The sequence below is a fragment of the Pogonomyrmex barbatus genome, unplaced genomic scaffold (genome assembly GCF_055798465.1).
Source record: "Pogonomyrmex barbatus isolate J1 unplaced genomic scaffold, ASM5579846v1 scaffold2, whole genome shotgun sequence".
Classification (NCBI taxonomy): domain Eukaryota; kingdom Metazoa; phylum Arthropoda; class Insecta; order Hymenoptera; family Formicidae; genus Pogonomyrmex; species Pogonomyrmex barbatus.
This window is the reverse complement of record NW_028297116.1, coordinates 6,763,012-6,788,229: the sequence shown is the minus strand read 5'-3', so window position 1 is coordinate 6,788,229 and position 25,218 is coordinate 6,763,012. Positions and strand designations below refer to the sequence as shown.

The following is a 25,218-nucleotide window of genomic DNA, read 5'->3' as shown; positions in this document are numbered from 1 at the left end:
TATTTTTTTCAGTTTGATAATTTTTCATCATTTTATTCAATTAATATATTAATTAAATAAAAAAGATGAAAAATTATTAAATTGAAAAAAATAAGATTAGAATAGATTTCGTTTCTTGAAAAATATGCTCTATGGGGCACTCCAACAGGGTGCTTAAAATCGGAACGGAAAGCTATGAAATTTTCAGAATGATGCTGATTGGCTGACCCCACCATTCCACCTTTCCGATTCCGTTTTCCGTGTCTATGGAATAGCACCTTCAATTGAACACGCATAGATTCTGAATCGGTAGAGTGCAAGCCAATCGAATATTATACATCGAAAGAGGGCGCATTCAGTCGAATTCGCCAAGAGTGTAACCCTAATTTTTTTCACGTCCAGAGAGATTCACTTTCGCCTTAACGATAGCCTTATCTTCACGCCTCGCTACTAAAAAGTCACGCCAGTTGCGACACATAGAATAGATAAAAAGCGAAATTAGAAGGAGACTGACAAGGCGACGAGGTTTCCGATCGAAATTGTTTACTAATCGTGATTTCCGGTTGCTGCAGTGGGTGCAAGCGGCTACATCGTCTCGGCGACGCTCGTGCTGATAGTCGGAGCACTGGTGGGTGTCCTGGCGACGATATCGCGTCATCTTCATCATCGTCGGCTGTTGGTGCACGAGCCGGTTCCTCCCGGCTCAGCTTCCTCCGCTTCTGCCTCGATTCTCCACCATCGGCACCAGCATCATCGTCACCGTCATCGTCGTGAGGAGCCACCGCCGCCGCCATTACAGCGCTGTCTTCTACTGCAGGATCATTATCGTTATCCTGATACATCCGTGAGTACCATCTACCTGATCGTCCAAGTGAAACTTTAAGAAATTACGTTTTTTACAAAAGAAACGTGGAATTTTTATTTTAATAATGTATGCCATGTCGTGACATCGATAGATTCATAAGGGCGAAAAATAATACAACGAGAAAGTATTTCTATATACGTTTTTAAACTTTTAAAATATCTGATATTGGAAAACATTAAGATAAATTTATTACGATAATTGGGGAAGTTAGCGGTAAATTGCATCGATGATGGATTATCATATCTATCTCTAAGATATCTCTCGAAGAGAAATGTATTTCGGAATAAAACCAAAGCACACTTCCGCACAATTCCATTGAAACTATATACGTCGTACTAATTTTAGCAGACTTGACCGAGTTCGTCGAATAGCTTCTTTGTACAAATAACGAACGAATACCCGCGACAAACATCCATATCGTATTCTCCGCGTAATCGTTTCTCCTTCTTATTACTTTCTGGCGCATTTCGCTGAATAATCGCCGGTCTCGTTACATATTCCCGATGATATCGCCGCGTCACGGTTCCAAAAGGCATACGCGCTATCGTCAGAATATTTTTTTTCTATATCTCTTTCTCTCTCGTCGGGCAATAGATGCGTCGTTGTCATTGCGGACATGGTAGTCAGCTCGTCAGCGGCGAACAGTTATGCGGAGGTCAAAAGGGGGAAAAAAGGAAGTGCGATTTCCCATCCAGCGGAGGTGATTATCGGCGACGCTGTCGACCTTCGGCGAGATTATTACACGATTCGTGGAACGTCGAAGGCTATCTAGGAAAAAGTTTCCGATATCTAATCTTGACGGCCGGTCGGCTTGGTCGCAGCGCAGCTGCGTCCATCCGGCGCGTGCGTTTTTTTTTTTATGTCTTCTTTTTCTCTTCCCTCCTGGGAAAGCGGATCACATTCGCATGGCCACGCATAACTTCTCTCGCTCCTCCGCTTTTTTCTTTCGTTCCTGCACCCTGATTCAATTACTCCGAACGTTGCGCGATAGTGAGGACAAATCTAGAACGAGCGTGATTTACAAGACTCCAGCTGTAATCGATAGTATTATAGTTTCATTGCAAGTTTTCAGATGAAGACTTTGCGAGGCGATGATATACGAGCGAGTTGCATGTAAATCCTTTATACGTATAACTTCATATGATATAATTCGTTAACATTGAGTAAACATTTAGTAGTTTAGTAGACATTTAGTAATCTTCACTTTAGGTTGAATCTACTCTTTAAAATACTCTGAAAATTGCCCGATCAAAGACCTCAACGAAAAATAATTCTTTTATCTTCTATAACGGAAAGTAACGTAATGGGATAACGAGAAAAATATTTTTCTAAAAAAATATTTATTTGATCCCCGTTTAAGATGTGAATATTTTTAAAAAAATATCTAAATAATTGCTCAAGTTTTTCTTTTCGCAAACATATGAATATTCTTTAAATTTCCCTAAAGAGAAGTGTTATAATTCGCGTAACGTAAAGCTGCGTAACACATTAGAGTACACGCTCCACTTTGCGACATGTCTCGATACCGGATCTCTCGGTATCGATCGGTGGCAAGAGCCCTTTCCTCGGCAAAGCCCCGAGGGTACGAGGACGTCGGGCGGCGCGTCCACCACGCGCTTCGGTTTCCATCGGCATCGGGCGATGGAGAACTTAATTTGGAAGTTACCGGTCCCGTGATTACGGCGGGAAGTTCCATCCTCCTTCCCGTCGACGCGGCGGCGAGATGTTGCGGTGCGTTTCGTACCGCCGTCACGCCTGCCCCCTTCCCGCCGCCGCCACTGCCGCGACGCGGACCATTGTTATTCTAGATTGCATCGCAAATTAGATTACGGCGTACTACGGGACCGCCCTTATTCCCGCGCGCGCCGACGCCGACGAGGACGCTGCTCTACGCTCTTTGGCGAAGGCCAAAGGAGAGGATGCGGCTTCCTCCTCTCTCCTCTCGGTCGCGCAATCCTCCCCTCTTCATCTCGCTCCCGATCCGCGCCAGATTGCGACACACGAGAGCCTCCGCGTGCATATGGATGCACCGAGCGATGACGCGACTTCGGAATGTCACGGCTGCAATGCTGAAAATTTTCCCATTCCCCCCGAGCAGAGAGATTCCTTCTTTCCAATGAAACTTTGGCCGTTGAAGATTTGAGACTGGATAATTTGCAGAGATTTTTTTGTGAATGATATAATTTATGCGGTAAAAATCGATATATTAGATATGAATTAATCTTGTTTTGCTTTCTACTACTTCGGCTCCAATCTTTTGTCGATTTCTCTAAATTTAGCGTAGCGACAAATATTCATCTTACTATCCGAGATCTTGCCGCCAGAGAGAGAGAAAGAACAATGATCAAATTCCCAAAATTAAACTATAAAATTCTGTTACTTTAATGTAATCTTATTTGAATTCACTCTCGACATTCTTATTCCAATATTGTGATTAATCTATTATTCACTTATATTTCTCTATCTATATTTGGAAATTTATGTTGTTCTATAATAATAATTAAATCAGTATCTATATTAATCTATATTAATAGATTTTATTAGACAGAGTTTACAAATCTAATAAAATTTTCCGATTGACATCATTTCGATATTTTTCTGACATGCTGAAGACTTCTTTGACCTTCCAGTCGACCTTCCCGATCCAAGATGGTGGTGAAGCCATTGACTGTAGATAGCTGACCGTAAAAAGAGAGAAGAGATTAGTCTCGGGATAGGAGTAAATATTATGTCTAGCACTTTGCAGCAGTAGTCTCCGATTACTCTTTCACAGACTGCCATTACTTTTCATCTTGCATTTTTTTCTTAGCGGAAGAAATTTCATAGACAGAACATAAGCATTTCGAATAAATCTTTTTTTTTAGATGCGCTTCATAGCGCATCAATTAAAACTTTACGAAAAAAAAAATATATATATATGTATGAATATTCATATTCATGTTTACAATTACCATATCCTGTTATTATTTTGAACTAACATTATTTGTTTACGCTTTCCACGTGTTGTTATTACAGACAAACCGATAAACGTTATACAAATCAGCAGCTGAGCAAATGAAACGAGCGGGAAAGATTGATCGGACGGATTAAACATGGAAAAATCAGACGTGTCGGCATTTTCAACGGCACGGCTGAGCTTTTTGGTCTCATCGTGTGGGAAATGCCGGCGTGTCGCGTCCGTATACGACGATGTCGGATAGTGTTTATCCACCGTCGCGTCGCCGATGGCGTCGCGGGAACATCCATAGAGAGAGGATGCATTCTCACTGCGACGCCAACGAGATGCGACGCGACGCGACTCGACGCGACGCGACGTGACGCGACGCGACGCGTCGCGTCGCGACCCGACTCGACCCGACGCGACGGATGTTACGCGTTCGCTACGCTGTGTAAACTCCGCAGATCAAGCGACACTCGGGCTTCCCCCGGTAACGTTAAGCTCGCGCCCACGAGCGGGGAAGCAATGACCTGATTTGCAATTTATTACGTTTGGGCGACGTCCAAGTACGGCGCATTGGCGCCGCTGCCAAATCGGCGTGCCAATTGCCGATCGACGCCGCGCGGCACCGCCTGAACGCACCCGCGAAAAACAGGAGCAGCGCGTGTGTTGTGTAAAAAAAAAAAAAGAAAAATACAAAACGTGCGTACCAACTGGCGGGAAAAACAATCGGGAGAGACAAGTAGGCAAACAGAATCGCGTTACCATGCCCCGCACGAATGGTACCATCGTCCGAATTCCGACGTGCGAAATCGCAAACCGAGATTCCTGGTCATGTTCCCGTCGTGGTGTCGACTGTCGATGAAATAAATATATCGGCGTAACACATGTCGTAACAGATCGTTTGATTGAAACCTTTCGATCCGTGATCATCGGAATTAGGCACGTAGAATGATTTCTTGGCTCGCGTTCGAAAAAGTCATTAACTGTTAACATTAGATTTCTCGAAATTTCTCTTTTTTTTCTTGTTTTTCAATACCTTTTTTACAACTCACACACACACACACACACACACACACACACACACACACACACACACACACACACACACACACACACCATACACACATGCAAAGTAGGCAATCGTTCCGCGACACATTTTTATTAAATTCTATTAAATCGCTTGAAAGATTCTAACATTATTGAGACGTTAAATAATGATGATCTGTTGGTAAATTTCTACCGTGGAAAGATTAGCTTTGATTCTGCAAACAAGTGGAAATGAGGCCAATAACATAAAATAATGTTAACATAAAATAATGTTAACATAAAATAATGTTGTCTAGAAGTTGTGCTAAGTGACTTTTGTGCGGTCTATCTACTTCTCGCGGCAATCAGTTACAGCTATTGATATTTTAAGAGCGGATGGAGGTTCACGTGAACGCGGCACCCATATATCATGGGGATTTGTAGCTCGCGGATGGAACTAGAATATACGTGCGTGACGTAACGGCAGCCTCCCGCCGGTGACGCAACGTCATTCGCGATAGCGCGGCGAAGGCCGCGAGCGTGTGATACGCGAACAGACCGCGATACACGTATGTCTCTATTACCTTTTCCGGGAAATAACGACGTCTAGACTTACGCGTGAATCATCGTCCGCCGATGCGAACAGTAGCGGTAGAGATAAATCGTGACGATGATGAGACTCACGACTATAAAGTGATTCGCGAACTAAGAAGCACGAACATTACGACTTTCTAGATATCACACTAGGGATAAAGAAAAATACGGGTGAACCTCGATTTATATTAATTAATTCTAAATAAATCTGTAGCGCGAAGGAGAATGCCATGTGAATGTTGATTATTCCGCCTTGATTTTTCAAGTTACTTCTTCCAGCAAATTACAAACAATACTCGCTTACGAGATTTCTAATAATACTATTTATTTTATTATAATTGTTCTTATATCATATTATCATTTTTATAATTTTAAAAATAAACGGTAAGTAGTTACAAATAAAAATTTAGAAATAATTTATATGAATTTAATTAAATTTAAAAAATAGACACTCAAAATCTTGCCCGATTATATATGCCACGAGTCTCTATATAATTTTTCTTCTTTTGCAATTAATAAAATGAAACGTTAGGATACTTAAGATACATGCAGCTTGTTAATCGATAGCAAATTTATTCGGGAAGGTCTTATTTTCTATTTAAAGATCACCTTGTGTATAATTAAGGACTTAATTACGATTCCAAGATTTTGGGACAAAATGATGGGAATTTGGGACGAAGCTACGCCAATGGTCGACCTACGCGCACGTGCTAACCGCGATATAACTACGCGAGCATCGTCACGTGCTGACGTCACAATCCGTGGCACACACCGATGCCGAAAGCGGTGTCGACCGCGTCTACGCGACGTCGAGTCGCGACGAAAGCAGAAGAGCTGACGTTTCGTGAAAAATCTAGGTCGAGTCAATGATAAAATAACATCTTCATCTTATGTAACAGACAGATCTACATTTCTTTTATTTACTTTTTCGTTGTTGACAGTCAAGTGTATACTTTTTCCCAGTCTTGTTAGTACATAATCAATATAAAAGAAAGAGACGAAAATCTCGCTGCAATTTTCATAGTTTTTCTTTTTATCTACAGAACAAATTATAAATTTTTTCAAACTTATGCAATTAAAAGAAAACGGGAAGACTGAAACATAAAAGAAATTTTAAAACAGGAAAGTATTTCTATAATACCTCGTGACATAACATTCTTTTTTATTTGTTTACGCAGACATCTGTTTGTATCGGTAATTTAATATGTCAACGCGTTGCACAATTAAAAAAAAAAAAAAAAAGAGAAACGCCGTCTCGCCGAGTCATCCGTGCGACGTGGCCCCGCTTAACGGTAAACGTTCATCGCGACATCACACAAATATTTACACTTGTTTCGCAAGAACGCACATTATAACGATAAAAAGAGCCAACATATATTTCATTTCCCCACTCGATCAGAAATAAACTTTGAGAGTAGCATTAATACCAACGGCTCGAAAATAATTCTGACGTAACGGAAATTCTTGAAATCGTGGCAATCGTAAATTGACAGGACAATATTTTCTCTCTCTCTCTCTCTCTCTCTTTCTCTCTCCCTCTCTTTCCCGTCGCACCCTTCCCTGCGATATGCGTCGGAATCCCTCCCGTAAAATATTCCACATAACGAACTCTCTTCGATTATCTCCGGTGGAAGTGCCTCGCTACGAGTTGGCCGATATATCGACTATCCGCCGCCGCCGTCGGTGCGGGTGGCAACCCGATTTCCCTATCGACTTTCCCGTTCTCTCCTGGCGGCGACCCTGACCCAACGACGCGCCCGTCCTCCATGGGCGAGCCAAACATCCAACCAACCACCAACCGCCCTTCGAATTGACTATCCGACGAGCCTACGGCGAGCGTGCGCTTGCGGCTACGTTGATTTTGATCGGTCTCGAGGCTGCTTGCAGGTAACCCTCGGATACGACCTACTTTTCTCTCACGCTATACAGCAACGCGAAGGGTGGCGAGCATTACGTAAAGGTCGTCTGCGAAGGGTGTACCCGTGAACGAGAACGAGACATTATTTTACGAAGCTTTTTCTTTTGATATTCATTTATATAACATCCTTCAAATTATTATCAATAATATCCTTGTCTCTCTCTCTTTTTTTTTTCTTTAATCTCATTAGACTTTTTGCAATGTGTTGTTATTATATTTTTACATTTGTGATGATCAAATAGGATTAGAGATTAACGTATGTATGTAATACACTACATCTACTTATTCATCACCCTTTTTTATGCCTCGTTCTTACCTAACACCGAGATAAAAAATTTAATATCAATTTGTCATCCAATTTGAAGATAAATGACGAATAATTAACCCTCAAAGGGGAATATTAATCTCTGAGATTCAATTGCATAACTTGCGTGAATCACACCTAGAAACTGTTTTAGTTATATAACATTCATGTATGCTTATCCAACTCTACGTTAACGGGTAATTAATGAAACTATTACCTCATAAAAAAATATTCCTCTTAGAGACTGCTACACATTTTTAATTAAATTTTTGTGTTAAATATTAATTAAGAATTTAAATGACTCGAGAATGATAATGACTATTACTATCGATTATTTTGTGAATGTAATAGAAACGTTATATTCGTGCGTTCCTACTCCCAAAGAATTATTCGAATCTTCGAATCTCTTGCAAGTCGGTGGTTTGCAAAGTGAGAGACAGTGCTAGTCGTGAGAAGCGCAGGACAGGCCGCGGACCGCAAGCCGCGTCTGCGGTCCTTCCGGCGGCGACCGCTACTTTTCGGATTCTCCCGCTTCCTCTCCTCCTCTTCCTCCTATCTCCCCCGTTCCTCCCGCCCCTCCAGCTCTAGTTCTCTCTCTCTCTCTCTCTCTCTCTCTCTCTCTCTCTCTCTCTCTCTCTCTCTCTCTCTCGCTCTCGCTCGCTCGCTCGCTCTCTCTGACTCTCTTTCTCTCAGACTAACTCAGTCATTGTTCTGGGCCCGCACCCGCCGCATTTATCGATCGTTTCACGTCGGAGTTCCGGGCAACGAATTAAGCTGCCGTCTATGAAAATGAGCAATCAACGGTATTCTGTAAAAACGATTATAGTAGAGTTACAAAGGGTATTCGATCGTGTAACACACCCGTAAATTTTGTTTCTCCGATTAACACATGTTTCGAACTTTCTATAAACTCCGTCAAAAACGACAATCTTTAATACGGATAAATGAAAAAATAGTGAAGTTACATTGGTCAAGTTACTGGCTGATTTTAAATTACAGAAACTCCGCAAATAGTGAAAACGTATATAGACAAAGAAACTAATAGAAATGTGTGGATAGAAATTGAGAGATCAGTCATTACGATTATTTCCAGTCAATTTTTATACGATGGTAAACCATTGAGTTATTATTGCAACTTAAATTTTACATCAGAATGCCAAGATAGATAAATCCAGGAATGTTCCTCCTCCGGCATTTGAGAGTAAATAACGCACTGTCATCATCCAACGTTCTAGCGCATAATAAATTCGGGACTGCGAAATAGCAACACACTCAGAATCGGGTAGCGAACGGGAGATAAATCTCCGGGAGAGACCGTATTTCGAGAAAACCTCTTAATTCCGAGATGAACGACGCGACTGTTTATCAACAAGGAGCGTCGGTTCAGCGACCGGTCCCGTTTCCGACCAAGACATAAAAGTAGCTGCATGGTGTAGTAGCCGCGTGTATGCGCGTATATTCGCACGCGTGTACATCGCCCCGCTCTGCGGTCGGCTCTGCGCGTCTTTGGCACGCGACGAGACGAGCCTTTCGTTAATCTAGCACTCCCACTTATTAGAAGACACGTTTCGGATTCGCGGTATAATTGAGCGCTAACTATAATTGCTAATTTCTTGCTCTAATCCCGAATTTATTACCCCCTCTCTCGGGCCTGGCGGGACATATTAATATTAATATTTTCGACATCCGCGTATCTTGCGGTATCTTAGAGCAATCGCGTAACGCAATACGTAATACTGATACATCTGTCTTTTTATCTTGTGATCTCTCATTACGTGTTGAAAGTCGAAAGAAATGTGATAGGATAATAAATCGGTTTATCTTAATATTAATTTTCTCCTATTTACTTTAATATTAATTCTCCACTCACACACGTAGGAATAATAAATTCGAGATTGGGACAAGTTATAGCAATTTATTAGCAATTTATATCTAATTACGTCGTAAATCTGAACGTGATTTCTAATAGCAGAGCTATTCGAGTTAACGGGGGGAACCGTTACAAATTCTCCGAGTAACAGAATATACGGAATATATAAAATGACGAAAATATTGGTTTCTCTGGTCGAATTACGTCACAGATCTCGCTCGCGCGAATCCGAGAAAATTCCGACTTCGCGTGTACCTTTCTCGAGGCACACGCACGAAGCAACGATGATGCGATCGCACTTTTCCGACCGCTGTCGGCCGTCGTGCGGCTTAACGAGGTCGATTAACATAATGAAAACATTTGCATTCATTATACGGCGGTATAATGCATGGTAACCCTGACGAACGTTTGCCTTAATTGGCCCTGCCTCCGTAAGATCCGCGCGATGCCGTCGCGGCTGAATCCCGGTGCATTTCTTAGAGACAAAGTAAACCTTAAGAACTTCTCCGTTTACGCTCGCGTTGCCTCTCTTATTACAATGCTGATAACGTAAATCCCTTACTTACTACCGTACGCATTTCAGATCTTTCGCATTGATATTAATTGTCTACGTCTTAATTACTATTACGTGCAGACAGTTCCCTTAACGAACGCCGCGATCCGCCGAGCGATCTGACGACGCCGGGCGAACAAACAAAAGGAACGGGCGCGAACGACTCGTTCTCGTCGAAAATAGCGAATCCGCCTGAAAACAGGAGGAATTCGAATAGGACGGCGGCGGGAAAGGACAGTGGGAGTTAAAAAGACGATTGAGACGACGGGAGGGAGGGGGGGGGGAAGAGACTGGTTAGAATTGATGCGGACGAGACGACACTTCTCGCCGTCCACCGTCGTCTTACGCGTCGGCGCCCACGACCGTGACTTCTTTTATGGAGCGGGCCCCAAACAGCCTCGTCCCAGTCCCCGTACGAGGCCGCGACCCGAAAGCCAGAAGTAACCGGGTCTTAACCTCGGCCTCCCTCCGTTGTCCCCCCCGGCTGGCCTTTTCGACGATACGCCATAGCGCGCTCGCGCGCCTGACGTCGTCCTCGTCGTCCTCGTCGTCCTCGTCGTCCCGTCCTCGTCGTCCTTCTCGTCCTCCTCGTCCTCGCCGTCGTCGTCGCCACCGCCGCCGCTCTCGGCACGAGCGAAAATAGTAAACAGGACGAGTTAGGGATTTGCATACGGGGCCCGAAACAGCCTCGTAGGACGACCTGTCGCGTTCTCGTCCCAGCCGGCGGACGAGTCCGGCAGGAATCCTCGTTAGTCGCGGGAATACCGGACCTTTATTTACGGGCGTGCCTTCGGTCGCTCTCTCGCGAAGGGGAATATTTTTCGTGGGAGAAAATAGCGCTGTCCGTATCAGAAAATTTTACGATTTATCGCCGTTTGTGTATACCGCGCAAGGTATTCCACAAGGTTTCCACTTCTCTATCGCGTTTTACTTTTTTTTTTTTTACGATTCTCGATTCTTTTACGAGATTGGAATCGATTTTTTTCTCCACGAAAATGTCGAAATGAGGCTCCGTAGAGGGATCCATATTTGAGTCAAGAAAAAAATAAACGAGATCATATTTTATTTGAGATTAGTTCGAGATGGATTTTATTTTCGCGGAGTTTAAAATTGGGATTCAGTTATAGAAGAGTACGTACGGTATTACAAATTTCAATGTTGTGATAAATAATGATTTTCTCGTGTATTTTTGCAGACGAGAGGAAAAGAGAGATCGATTTTAGAATAATTAAATAATCTATCGTTAAGAAATAATGCGGCTCAAGTGGCACGTGTCATATTTAATGAAATATGTTACTGCGGAATATGCATTACGTTAATTATATAGTTAACAGTAATACAATTATAATATTGGAGTTAATACAGTAGTGATTAGTTCACTGATGATAAAGTTATAAAATATGAATGACGGGACTTTCGGAATGTTTCATGAATCAGCAACCGTAATCGTGAATGTACGGCGGGCATAGCGCACAGAGAATACCTCAAAAAATATGAAAAATTCCATACATTCGTGAAAAGCTGCTCGTTAGGACGCGTATGATTTCCCTTGTGTTACTGAGATAATACCCCTCGCTGGACTACCTTAGACATAACTGGATACAAGATATAACATCTACATATGGAGGCAGCACGAAGCCTTTAGGAGATAAGAAATTGTTGTATGTTATATTTAACTTCCATTCCAGCTGAAAATGAAATAATCTTAACGCTCAGTACGATCAATTTCCGATAGCGTAGTTATTACGATACGAGGTCGATTTGACCTTCGCGAGTAAACGACATTATAAAATTTACGTTAACCGGCATATTAATAGTCGTAATAGAGTTGTATAACAGCAAGAAAACACAGATTCACATAGGTTTTTATGCGCGGGCAAGTAACGCCGAAGCATTAACCGATATTATAATCATTGACAATTCGATCTTTCTCCTTAATTTTTTTCAATCGGAGCTACTTGATATATTTATGTTTCGTGGACATTCACCTCACTAACACATTCGTATCGCGTTGTGTAATCGAGGCGTTATCGCGGCAGAGATCGCCCAAGATTATCTCGAGAGGCTAACGGCCGCCGCGCGCATCTCGTATCGACAGACATCTTTGGTTGCTCGTCTCGCTTCACGTCCTACGTTACCCAACACTTTATGACCTCATGCGAGATGCGGCCGCGTTCGTTCGTTAGGTACGCGACGACGATTACGCTTACGTGCGCTGGTGTAACGGTGTAATAATATCTCGACGTCGCGGTCACGCGCTCGTCATCGCCATTGACTGCGGCGCGCGCGCGCGCGTTGCCCGTCCTTGGCGAGTCGATAAGAGCGATAAAACGCACGGCGACCGGCTAGTCTAGACGATTACGCAATCCTCTGAAAAGGCATTGATTGACGTCCCTACGGGGCAGAAGCGGGGAGGCGGCGGGGCGCGCGGAGTGCAGCGAGACGAGACAGGACGAGACGACCATATACGCGCGCGGCCACCCGTCGTCCCCGAGTCGTCATCGAGTTACATCGCCGTTGCTTTCGTATACCCGTTCGCTCGTAAACCGTCGCGTATTCTCTGCAACGAGAAGAAAAGAAGGAGAACGGACGCCATTCACGTGTGTCCATCGCTGTCTGCGCGTCTGGCACGACCGAGACGGCGACAGCGCCGCGAATTCCGCAAGGTGGAAGGAGTGAAATTCGCGGTGACTGGAAAGACCGGCAGTAAACGAGAAAACCGCAGGCCATAAGCGTACGACTTGAAAAAAGACGTGAGAGAGAGAGAGAGAGAGAGAGAGAGAGAGAGAGAGAGAGAGAGAGAAAGAGAGAGCGGTCGACGTGTTTTCGACGTATCAAAGTAGTGGCTAAGCCAATTTCATAGTCGGCATAGCGACGCGCGCGTATGTTAAAAGCCAGAACATTATCGAAACATTGTATTATAACCCATTGACAATTTCTGTTAAAAGTCTAAATTGGGCTATCAATCGATTACACGGTACTATAGGTATTTTGAAGATCTGTAATGGACTCGATTAATAATGCAAGCGCTGGTCTCCATATTCTCATGCCGCATTTAGCGTTAAATGCGGCTGTCTGATCCTCTTCCCTCATGCTGCTGACATTGAATGCAATCCTCATATTAGACTTAATTAGACCGATAAATCCCAACACATCGGTCGAGAGTGTATATTTAACATTAAATGTATGCATATGAGCACGACACTTGCTGAATTTTCTATAGAATTTTAGATCTGTAAACATAAAGATATGCATTAAGTATGAAAACCATTACGCGTATGCATCATTTTCCAATGTGTCCTTTTTGAAGCGAATAGATTATTAAAGAGAAAACAAATTATATTCCACGGCACGCAAAGCGGAGCCGGTCGTACTCGTCGCGCATTACGAGCCGATTTCTTTCTGAAAAAAAAAAAAATCTGTTTATTGCCGCCAATCGCCGACCCGTAAACAGTTAAGAGAGATAAGAGTTGGGAGATTAAGCGTTAAGCTGTTATGCACATTCGAGCCGATGGGTTTAGGGTCCCGCTTTTACGCGGACTCATTCGCGCCGGAAGGGGCGGGCGATCGTCTCGACGGGTTGATTCATCTCTCGCGCGGCTCTCTCTCTCTCGTTATCCAGCCGTATTGTCATTATGAAAACGAGCAACGGCGCGCACTTAATCGGCCGCGGCGGGATCCGAGCCGCCGCGGTAACTACAATTTCCGTCCTTACGCGCGACTAACGTTCCGAATATTTAATCACTGGTATCGCAAATCAATACACGGGATATTCCGGCGAGTCATCATCCTCCGCATCATAGCTCCTTCGGGGGTTCCTCAATTTGGAATTCGATCTCTCCTTTCAAAAGACGGATCTGTCAATTCTCATCCGCACGTCAGACACATCTCGGCAACTAATCCTCGAATTGTCATCCTGTCAAAGCAAAACCTGTATACAGAATGTTGCGTAAATCGAGATTGTTGATTTGGGAGATAGATGAAGACTCAAAAACAAAGAAGTACGAATACAGGTCTGAAAAGGCCTTGTATTTCAGCTATTTTTACATTGAAATTTGCTTTGCTTTCGAATTTTTTGTCGAAAATTGAAAAAAGTGGTAACATAACTGTGGAGTCTTGATCTCTACCAAGAGATGCTAAGCGGGCTGTATTTCTATGTGATGCATTCTGCGTAGTGCTAAAGCACGCAACTTTTATTTAACTTTAACAATAAAATTCATAAAGACTAGCTCTTTTTTTAATTTTATCAAAAAAATTCGAAAGTAAAACAATTTGAAATTTCAATATAAAAATGATGACGATAACTAGAAAGCAATGCATTCCTTCTATGTTCATATCATCTTTTTTTCTTGTTTTTGGGTCCCTAATCATCTCCCGAGCGATCGATCTCCACTTTTGAAACATTATATCATATACGTGCATACATACATATATAAAACATACATACCGTAAAACGAAGGGTGAACGCGTGCGCGCTTGCGCAAACGTGTAAGGAATGCCGTACGTACCTGGAATTCGTTTCTTATTTTTTCAAGATAGACTAAACTCCATAACTATATGTATTATAGAATTGATAACTGTCTGCAGTATCCTATTATTATGCTGCTTAACAACCGGCACTGCTTAACAACCGACTGTATCGTAACCGCACGTAGACGGGGCTGGTTACGCTGCCGCGCGCTTCCAGATAACTACGTCCTTACGTCGCGATATAATCGGATCGCGCGATAGCGTTATTACACATTATTATTACCGTCCGCGAGACGTGACCGTAATCCGCTTGCGGGCAAATCTCTGCCAGTTTTCTAGCTCGTTAACGCCGACGTACCCGCCGCGCGGACGCACTCGCCGTATCGTTCATCCATTTCCCTCCCGTGAACGCCATCGCCCACGGTTCCACCGTGCTGGTCCCAGGGCTTGATCGGTGGGTTCGAGCCCTCGACGATATGAGGGAAATCTTTTTACAGCAGCATCATCTTACTGGTATACATAAAAGATGAGCTTAGTCTGCGCAATAGTCTGCGAAAAATTCGGGTTGTCGTAAAAAGAGAGTTTCAGCAGAGAATTGAATGGGTATGCATATTGCAAAAAAGGACACGTCGTACAAAAGAGAGGACCTTTTTAAGAGAAAGCTTTTACCATCGTTTTACATTATATATCTCTCATTTTGCAAGAAAAGATTGTTATTAATAAAAGATAAGTCCCAATGGGGTCAGGTTACATGTATTTTTCACGAAAAATCGACGTAACATACATTTTCCTTCATAAGTTTAAGAAATGAATACTTCACTTAATTTTTTAATTTATCAAAACACACACACATACACACACACACACACACACACACACACACACACACACACACACACACACACAACATTGACTTAGATGTCTTTTTTATAATAGACGCTCTCCGCGTCCCCGACGTAATTTGCATTTTGAAATAAATGAAAAAAAAGCATATTTTATTATTAAATTGTTTTATAGATTCGGAAGAACATCGCGTGACTTTGTCGCCGGGGTATTGCACTTTATTGCACTTTTTGAAACTCAATGTTCCAGCCGAGTTCGATCCCCCCAGGCGTCGTCCTTACGGGGCAATAACACGAGGGGAGATTCGCGTTACGTCACGGCTACGCGATCGCGCCCGTCGGATCGGTATCCCGATTACGCGCTCGCGCACGCTCACGCGCGCTCACGCGCGCGCGCGCGCGCGCGAGCGAGCGCACGCACGCACGCGTTATCAACAACGTGGCTGAAACGTCCGCAGCTCGCGCCGACTCGGCAAAAAACCGGCCGTTGACGTGGTCCCCGACCCTCTTTCCCTCTCGCTGTCTCTCTCATTGGCGGCCTGACCGCGACGTCGGCAGGCGCGACGTCGAGGTCGGTCACCCTGCGGAAGATCAGCCGAGGAGAAAAAGGGAGAGCAGGAATGCAAGAGAGACACCGGGGCCGGTCGCCGTGGCCGGACGGCCAGTCGCTGCGCCTTCGATCGTCCTTGCGCTTCCTCGCGGCTCGAGAATAATCGCTTCATCGTCCTCTTCGTCTCGGCTTAGATTTCGCGCACGCCGCCTCGAAACGACCGCCGTCCGTAATCCGATCGATTAATCGAGCCGATCTGTCAACCGACCGAATCCTCGCTCGGCGGAAAATAAATGGCGGCCGCCGATTTCGCCAGGCTTCTTCCGTTCTTCACTTACGTTGCTTCTTTTGCGTACGTAAGCTGGTATCAATAATAACTGAGAGCATTTTGCGATTCTATATTTGATATCTCGCCAAGGTTTCTTATAGCAAATATTTCAGAATGGTAGTCAGATTGCAGTCGGATAATGTTAAACGATACTCTCGTAAATATATTTTATTTCATCGACGTCGGCAGCGATATTAAATTACTGTTTCTTAAAATTGAATTATTGGACAATCTGAAGTTTAAAAAAGAAAGAACATCGCATAGTTATCGCTAATAAATATTATATCAATGAATTGGAAACAAAAATATATTGCACAACTCAGGGTACTTGGTCTTTTAAGAGACTCGCCTATATTTCGTATAACAGCAAAATGATAATCTTCTTTCTGTCTTTTTCGTATCTTTCTAGAAGACGCTTTATCGAAACGGGAAAAATTGCGATTTTTTTTTAATATTAACTTAAAAAGAAGCTTAAAAACATCTCAGATATCGTCATTCCCTTCTTGCGTCATTGCGACCACATTGCGGCTAATCGGTTTTGTCGCGTCTGCTTTTACGTTATTCTCTTCAAAGCGACGAATTCTTCCGATTATCGCGAGGGTCATTCGCCGTTAATAAATCACGAGGTGTTCGAACGCACAGCCGGCAGGCTGCTCCTATCCGGTATTTCGCAAGCGACAAGATTAGCGTAATCCGCGAGCGAAAATACGTGACGATGCCGACATCCTCGACTTCGCGCACTTTGGCACGCGTTTAATCGCCGAACGATTACGCTTCTGCGCGGGCGTTTTCTGGGGTGAGATTAATCCGGACTCACGCGCTCGCCTCACGCACCGTTCGTGGCACGTATCCGCCCGGAATTATCATTTCCATTAAATTCTTATCGTGTTTTCTCGCTGGTCGGACCGCTGGTCGTGCGATTAAGTAAATCATCGCGCCGCGATTTCTCCGCGCCCCCTCCCCCCCCCTCCCCTCTCACCCTCGGCGACGTTGCCGGTCGCGATTATCGGGGTAATTAATGATATTATTAGAAGCGCGGCCGATAAGCGCGGGGAACTCGCCAAAACAAGACTCGCGGGAAATGTAATATGCCATCGGGAACCCGACATTCGCGCACGCGCACGCGCGTACACCATTTATCTGTTTACGTTTTTCCTCTCGACGACGACAGCAACGGCAGTTTTTATTCGCGTGTAACTCGTTTGCTCGCGCGCGCTCGTCCAACGCATCGTTAATTAACATCGACACGATTGCCACGAATAAGCGCACGCGTGACCACTCTCGCTGACAGTCGCACGTTTGTTTACCGTAATCCACGGAGTGCTCGGCGGACTGCCGATCGCCGATACGGGATCGAGCACACGACGTTCATTCTAGTATGCCTTCCTGGCAAACGGTACCGCGACATTAGAACTTTGGCTTCGGTTCAGTACGGAATGTGTATTTCGAATTTGTTCCAAGTGTGTCGAGCGTCGTATCATTAAAATTTAATATTCTCGTGATAAAAGTATTGTAGTATTACTGCGCGGTGCTTTAACTTACGCGCCAAAATTTTTTGCAATTTGCATTGTGAAGCGATGTTTCGTTACTAGTTTATTGTTATAAGTGTACAAAAGTTAACTGCTTCAGGAATTTATAGTGATTTAATTATGATGATTATCTAATTGATATTGATATTTCTTATTATTATTCATTTCTGCCATTTCTAACTATTGTTAATTATTCTTTCTTATAATTCGCTTTATCGTATTTTTGCGAATTGGTTGAATGCATATCCCGACATTATGGAATTATCGCTGCGTTTGCGAATCCACGTGTAAAGAATACGTCCCGATCATATTCAGCGGCTTCTTTCTTGTACCGAGACATTATTTGCATTAAAAGCAATGGGATTATACAAATTTAGGCATATATTTGCCTGTTAAACATCCAAATAATTAACCTCCTAATGACATTTTCGTATAAAACGGCTATTGACCGAAGAGCAATGACTTGTACGTGCTATTTATGATTTATAAAATACACTTGTAATATGGATATTACACACTAAAGATATTAAATAAATTAAAGATTTTATTTTAATTTTACGATTAAATGAATGTAAAACATATTCCGTGAAGAGGTTAATTAATATATAAAAATCATAATTTTAATACGAAAATGTGTGTTCGAACAAACAGTCCGAATTTTTATCGACGAATATCGAAGGTAGAGGACAACGAACGTAAGAAAATTAATTATAAATGATGAGTGGTTATATTTGGAACATCAATATTACACAAAATTACAAAGTTGCATATTCACATCAGTCAGTTCGTACATCATTTGCATGAAATTCACATTTGTCCGTGCTTTTCATGCACTGAGACTGCGGAATTATTTTACAAAATCGCGCTTTTGCATTACGCACTACACACCACACACACACACACACACACACACACACACGCGCGCGCGCGCGCGCGCGCGCGTACGTTGATATCCGACGTACCTCGAGGTAAATCATCTTCAATTATTCGTGACAACACAACGCGACATGTCGCATCGTGGACGATCAACGGGGCGGTAGCAACGATTCTACGATGCTAATGCGAAAGTGCACGCCAACATTAGCGGTACATTGCCAAAAATGATTATAATACGCGATTGTACAGTGCGCAATTTTCGCCAAGAAATCTCGCATATTTTGTGAATCGCCAAGCGGCATCTGTTTCGCAAAACGCTTCGGCGGAAAATAACCCGAAATCCGAGTCCGCTCGAAAGATCATTAGATCATCAGAATATTTCGCCTAGACATGTATTATTATTTGTTTCAAAACACACGTGCGCGCATATTTATGTATATATATTCTCATTTTGATCATATTTCGAAAACGGAAAGAAGAGTATTTCGCAAAACCGATATTCTTTCCCGAAGGAAAGTAGGAAATCCGAATCCGATTGAGGGAAAATGTAAAATGTACGTCAGAAGAAAAGGAAAGAGAAGAGTGCAAATTTTTTGTCTCATCCTCTTCTGCGTTCGAATCGAGGAACGTTGCGACGCGCCTCTCGAGTGCATCGCTCCTGATTGAAGCTGCAATGAACGCTCGCTCCCCCTTCGCCGATAACGCGTCGAAGTCTTCGCGAAGGGCAGATAAGAGCAAAAAGAGCGTAATCGGAAGAGAACCAAAAAGAGAAGCGGCGGAGAGGCGAATAGAAGAAGAGTTATCGCGCTCGTCTGGTCGTCGTCGCGCCGCGGAGGATAAGGAAGAAGAGGAGCAGCGAGGCACGACAGAACGCGGGAGAAAGAAAGAGAGATAGAAAACAAGGAGAAAGAGTATGACGGGGACGAGAAAGAGAAGAAGAGTAAAGGCCGGAGAGGGTAGAGGAAGAAGTCACGAAGCAGTAGTGGAAACGAAGGTGGAGGTGGCGATGCGATGGAGGATGGCTAGTGCCCACGATCAGTCCGCGTGGCGAGGATGGCACATCCAACATTTTATATGTAAATAATCCCACACATATATATATATATATATATATATATATATATATATATATATATATATATAATACAGTTTTTCGATATAGACCATGTTATTCGAGAGCTTAATTAATAAATTCCATGTGATTTTTATAATTCTCCCGTATTTAAAAATTCGTTATTACGACAGGTCGCGGCTAATATTACTCCTTGACATAAATTAATGAATATTTTATCGAAACAGATTTTTCTGTTGTTATATCATTAATTATATTTATATATACGCACACAATTACGTTTTTTTTTATTTTATACGTTTGTTTTACGAAGATTGCTATATTGCTGTAAGAAAAATAAGGATTGCGCGAAGATATTTTTTTAACAATTATATTTAGGCGTATAAATTTTGCTACTTTTATATTATATATCTTTGCTATAATCTTGTGTTTGCGTGCACGATACGGGGGGAGGGGGAGGGGGGGAAACGTAAATGCGCAGATTCTCGCCGTGGGCGCGAACGGCCGTGGTTACGGATCTGAAGGTGGCGATACCGGCGGCGGCGGCGGCGGCGGCGGTGGCGGCAGGACGGTGGAGGCAGAGGTTACGCCGCGCGCGGTGCGGATCGGTGCAGGGACGAGAGAGTGCGACGAGGAAGGCGGCTGCACGGAGGAAGGGGAAAGATCGTCGGAGAGGGAACGGAGGACCCGCACCGACGACCCTGAGATATGATAGCCCAGGGGTGGCCAACCGACTCCGAGCCGAGCCCTGTGGAAGGTAGCCACTACAGCTCGCCCTGGCAGCTGTCGAAAGTTAGGAGAAGTTATATGGTCTTCTGAAAATCTACTCGCCCCTCGAAAGCAGCTAGCAAAGGGCTCAGGCCAAATCGAATTTTCTCTCTCCCTGTATTATTTAACTATTACATGAGAAAATCCAAAAAAGAAAATTGGAATTTTATCGAATAAATCGAATTTCAAAAAGTATATCATCTTCGTGCTGATAGTATATCGTTGTATCTCGTTGTATCTTGAAGAAAAAAAATCATTCGCATTCCGCAAAATAATCCTCGGGAAGAAATTGCGAGAAGAGGTGTCTGATACTTCACATATCCAGCGAAATTGCGGGATGAGGTGTCTGATACTTCACATATCCAGCGATATGTGAAGTACCAGACCTCTTTCGTTGCAGCCGCGGAGTCGTTGGATGATCATCCCGGTGATAGCCGGTTATCATGCCTCCCCACTATCTCCCGTCTCGCTGCCCTCCCTGGCCTTTTTCCACCTCCGCCGACGAGCAACGCTGTTTCCTCGGTCCCTTCGTCCGCGCCGTTGTCTTTCCTCCCACCCCCACCGACCCTCGCCTTCGGTCCCAGCAACCTTCCGTCTAGACGGCGCGCGCACGCACACACCCGGAGCAGCCGTCTCCTCGCGCACGGGGAGATACGTCGGCCGGTGTATTAAGCGGCGTTCACACACGCGCAACGTCACGTCGCCCGCAGGCACGCGCCAGCGATAAAGCCTGAATAGGAGACCGCCGCCGTCACCGCCGCCTCCGCCGTCGTCGTCGTCCTCCTCGTTGTCGTCGCCGTTGTCGTTGTCATCGTCGTTAGGTCGTACGTGAATTGGAGGAAAAGCGCAATGTTGTGCACGCGCCGTCTGCGCTTGACGGCACGCTCCGTCTCACGCGCGACTCATCATTGTTGTGCAAGGTACAACTATAAAATCTCGCATTCCGCAAGAAGAGTCCACCCTTCTGCCGTGCCATGCAATAAAAGTTTCATCTCGTATCAGCGACGAGTACGAGCTTTGTTTTTACGCACGTTCGTAGGCGGTTTCGCAGTTGCGTCTCTCTCTCTCTCTCTCTCTCTCTCTCTCTCTCTCTCTCTCTCTCTTACTTTACAATAGCTTTGAACTTTCGGAGAGAAGCTCATGTCAAAAGGCACATATTATCATCTTTTTATCATCGTTACCATTGCGGAAAATCTCGCAGTGGGAATTTTCGTCGCGAGCTTCCGCGTGGGTGAAAGACGTAGGATGTCGTTTCCTCGTCGTCTTGTCTGATCCGCTCTGACAATCTCCGTACTTTGGCGTGAAACGCTGCGAGACGAAAGGAACGACGAGGAGTTAATTATACGCGTTATATCGCCGGGGATATATGAAGCGGTTAATTCGGGCTGGTAAACAACGTCGTCGGAATTCCGCGAGCGTGCCGCGAGCGCACAAACACCGGTTGGGACGACGACGGCAACGACGGCGGCGGCGGCGGCGGCGGCGGCGGCGGCGACGGCGACAAGCTTGTGCCACACCGATCATCTTGTAACAGTCGGGCGTCTGTACGTCGCTTGGTAAATAAGCCCGAGAGAGACACGAGGGAGGAAAGATGTTCTTGCCGTCGTCCCGCCTCTCTTTTTCTCTCTCTTTCTCTCTCTCTCTCTCTCTCTCTCTCTCTCTCTCTTCCTCGCGTGATAATGACTACACGCGGCCACGCGCAGTGCGCGCGTTACAGACGTCGGGATCGCCGACGAACGAAACGACGTCGTAGACAGACAGTTCGCCGACGACGGGCGACCTTGGCCGCGGCGAGGAGGTGAGCGAGGTCGGTGAGGGCCACCGGAGGCCTATTCGTTCGCTATATCGCCGTTGGGTGCTCCTTAAGGTACGACTTCACCCAACGACGACCGGCCGGATGACGTCGCCGCGAAAGGTGCTCTCTCGCGCGCATCCGGGCGCGCCAGAGCAAGAGCTCACCTTTCTTTCGTTTTCGTCTCTTTTACTCCTTCCATCTCCCCCGTCCCCCCCCCCCCCTCCCGTCTCTCTTGCGTTTTATCCGGTCGTGTTTCTCTTCCTCCTCTCCTTCCAGGCCCTTTCTCTCCCTCGCTGTTTTTCGTCCCTCGTCGTATCCCGACCGGAGCGGAGCGGAGCGGCGTCACCGCCATTACCGGCCGCCTCGGCTTTCTCTCCCCCCCCTCCTACTTTCTCTTTCTCATACTCACGCCGGTCGCTCGGACGGTTGTGCGCTCGTCAGCTCGGTCTCATGGGCGCGGGTGTGAGAAATCGTCGGTGAGACCGTCTATCGAGTGAGGCCGTCTCTCTTTTTCCCGACGCGAAACGACGACGATCGTCGAGGGTGGGGGAGGGGGGAGCGATCTAAGTAGTATCTTAACGGCGTGCGTGTACGCACCCGTGTATCGCGTGTGTTGTACGCGCATCCCGCTCCGCCTTACGCGTCCGCCTCGCGCTCGTGATCGGGGGCAATGTCGAAATTCCGTTCGGGAGTATCGACCGTTCGCCAACCGCAGCCGCGTTCTTTTTACTAGATCGGGAACGAGGTCGCCCCGATTGCGTCACAATAGGCGGCTAATAGAATTAATAGACGGCACGCGAAAATCAACGCCCACAAAAATGAGACTGATTCCGATCATTTCGATACCCGTCTTCCTGCGGCTCACTCGGGATAACGACGCCGCCGAAACGTTTCAATGTAGATATTTTTTATACGATTTCAATAAAATATTCTTTGTAAATCGAGCAAGCTATTAGCTTGAAAAATAAGCTAAGGTGTAAAAGAGTAAGTGATTATTTAGTTTACTATGGAAAGTCAAAGTGAGCTTTACGAGTGGATTTTTATTTTTCTCTATAATTTTTTTCTACTTCAGAATTTAGCTTTTACAAAAGCAATTTAGCAATTACAAAAATAACTTTATATATTTTTATAAAAGCAAATTTTTATGAGGGAACTATATGTATTATGTTATCTATAACAACTGAATGAATAGAGAAATCAATGTGATGTAATGATTTGATTTAAAATGAATGATGATATTTTTTTTATGAAAACTCTCGCAGAGGACGAGAAAATAATAAATATTAATCAGACTGCGTTTAAAAATTGCAATGAATGAATACTGATTCAAAATCATTGTGTGTTAAACATTCGAGACGTATTACAATTATTTTTATCTCTTTTATACGCTGCATCTCAAGCGAATCGGAAAATGTTTCACGTTGATCAAGCAACGTTTTATTTTCCAAAATTCGAAGCAGACTTTCGATCTTGCGAATTATTGGCGCGCGAATTATTATCGAGAACGGAGCGAATGCAATATTTAAGAATGAAGCGATCGTACGGACGTTCCGCGCGCGGATTAATCGAGTAACTCGATCTACGACGCATTAATCTTGAACTGAAGCAGTATCGATCGATCGACACCAGTGGGGACTGAAATAACGAGCTGATATAATTTCAAGCGTAATTTCATCCTCCACTGAGCGCGATGCGATGCGATGCGATGCGATGCGATGCGATGCGATGCGATGCGATGCGATGCGATGCGATGCGATGCGATGCGATGCGATGCGCGCGCGAATTAACAGGATCGATTGTAATGCCCCGTTGTTATGACTAACTCGCGCGAATTACGCGCACTTAAACGCTTGCGTTGAGTCGATTTTCCGATTGACCCTTCGGCACATTGCTCACTCCATAAACTTTTTCGCTGCGCTATTTAGATGCTGAAATATAACCGATTTTTGTTGTGAAACGACGTTAGCGTATGATATTCCCGTGCTCGTTCCGAGCGCGTTTTAATAACGATGAAAATTTATACGTATCTTTCCATCGTAGTTCCGACTATCGAACTTATAACTAGGCGAGAATTGATCCGAGATGAGACTGTATGTCAATTTTAGATAATATATCTAGAATTACATGGAATTACATGAAATATTAAAAATCGATAAATATTTATCTTTATTAATCTCGATCGGTCTTGAAATCTGGAAAATATTAATGAAAAATTATCTTTCTTATCTTATAATAAAAGACTAGATGCATCAAAGAGAGAGATATGTTGTGATTTATCTTTAGTTTAATATTTATTAATAGTTTCATTGTCATTCACAAAAGTCGATGGAATTCGCGAATTATTCCGCGATTATAAATTGAAAAATCGTTTGATAATTGAAGCTATTTTTGCGATCTACGCGTCATAAAAAAGGCATGCTGCCTCGCGGAGGTTCGATCTCCGTCATCTTTGCATTAATTTCTTTTAAGAGTTAAATCAATTATAATCGGAGCAGCGTCTTAATCGGAAGCCAGACGAGGCGTTCTCGGATGCGTGGCGCGTCCAGGATCGTCCGGTCGAGAAGGATGGAGAATGAGCGCTCGTCGGGCGCGAGCGCGCGGAACGCGGATAATTTTTGTGTCGTGCGACGACACGCTGGGCTAATCAGCCGGTGGATCAGCACCCGCGGTACACGCACACACACGCATACGCACACATGTGCGGCGTCTGGTGGCGTGGTAGACTTATGAGAGGGAGGGAGCCGAGAAGAAAAAAAAGTGGATGAGAAAAAGAGAGAGCGGGACCGGTAGTGAGTCTTGGCTCTCTTCGTCCTGCGGGGAGACGAGACGAGACGCGACGCGACACGGCGCGGTGCGGCACGGCACGATGCTTCGTGAGAAGAGGAGTGAGGGAAGGAGGTAAATGTGGCCACTGCGCCGCCGCCGCCGCCGGTGGTGG

The 25,218-nt window shown here is 44.5% G+C and overlaps 1 protein-coding gene across 1 annotated transcript in view; it reads left to right on the top strand.

Annotated features, from left to right (window-relative positions):
• LOC105433914 (uncharacterized) overlaps window positions 1–25,218 on the top strand; it is a 76,012-nt gene that overhangs the window by 20,823 nt on the left and 29,971 nt on the right. Inside the window, exon 2 of the mRNA XM_011649406.2 lies at window positions 552–823. Coding sequence (XP_011647708.2) covers window positions 552–823 — 272 coding nt within the window. The remainder of the gene's footprint in view (window positions 1–551; window positions 824–25,218) is intronic.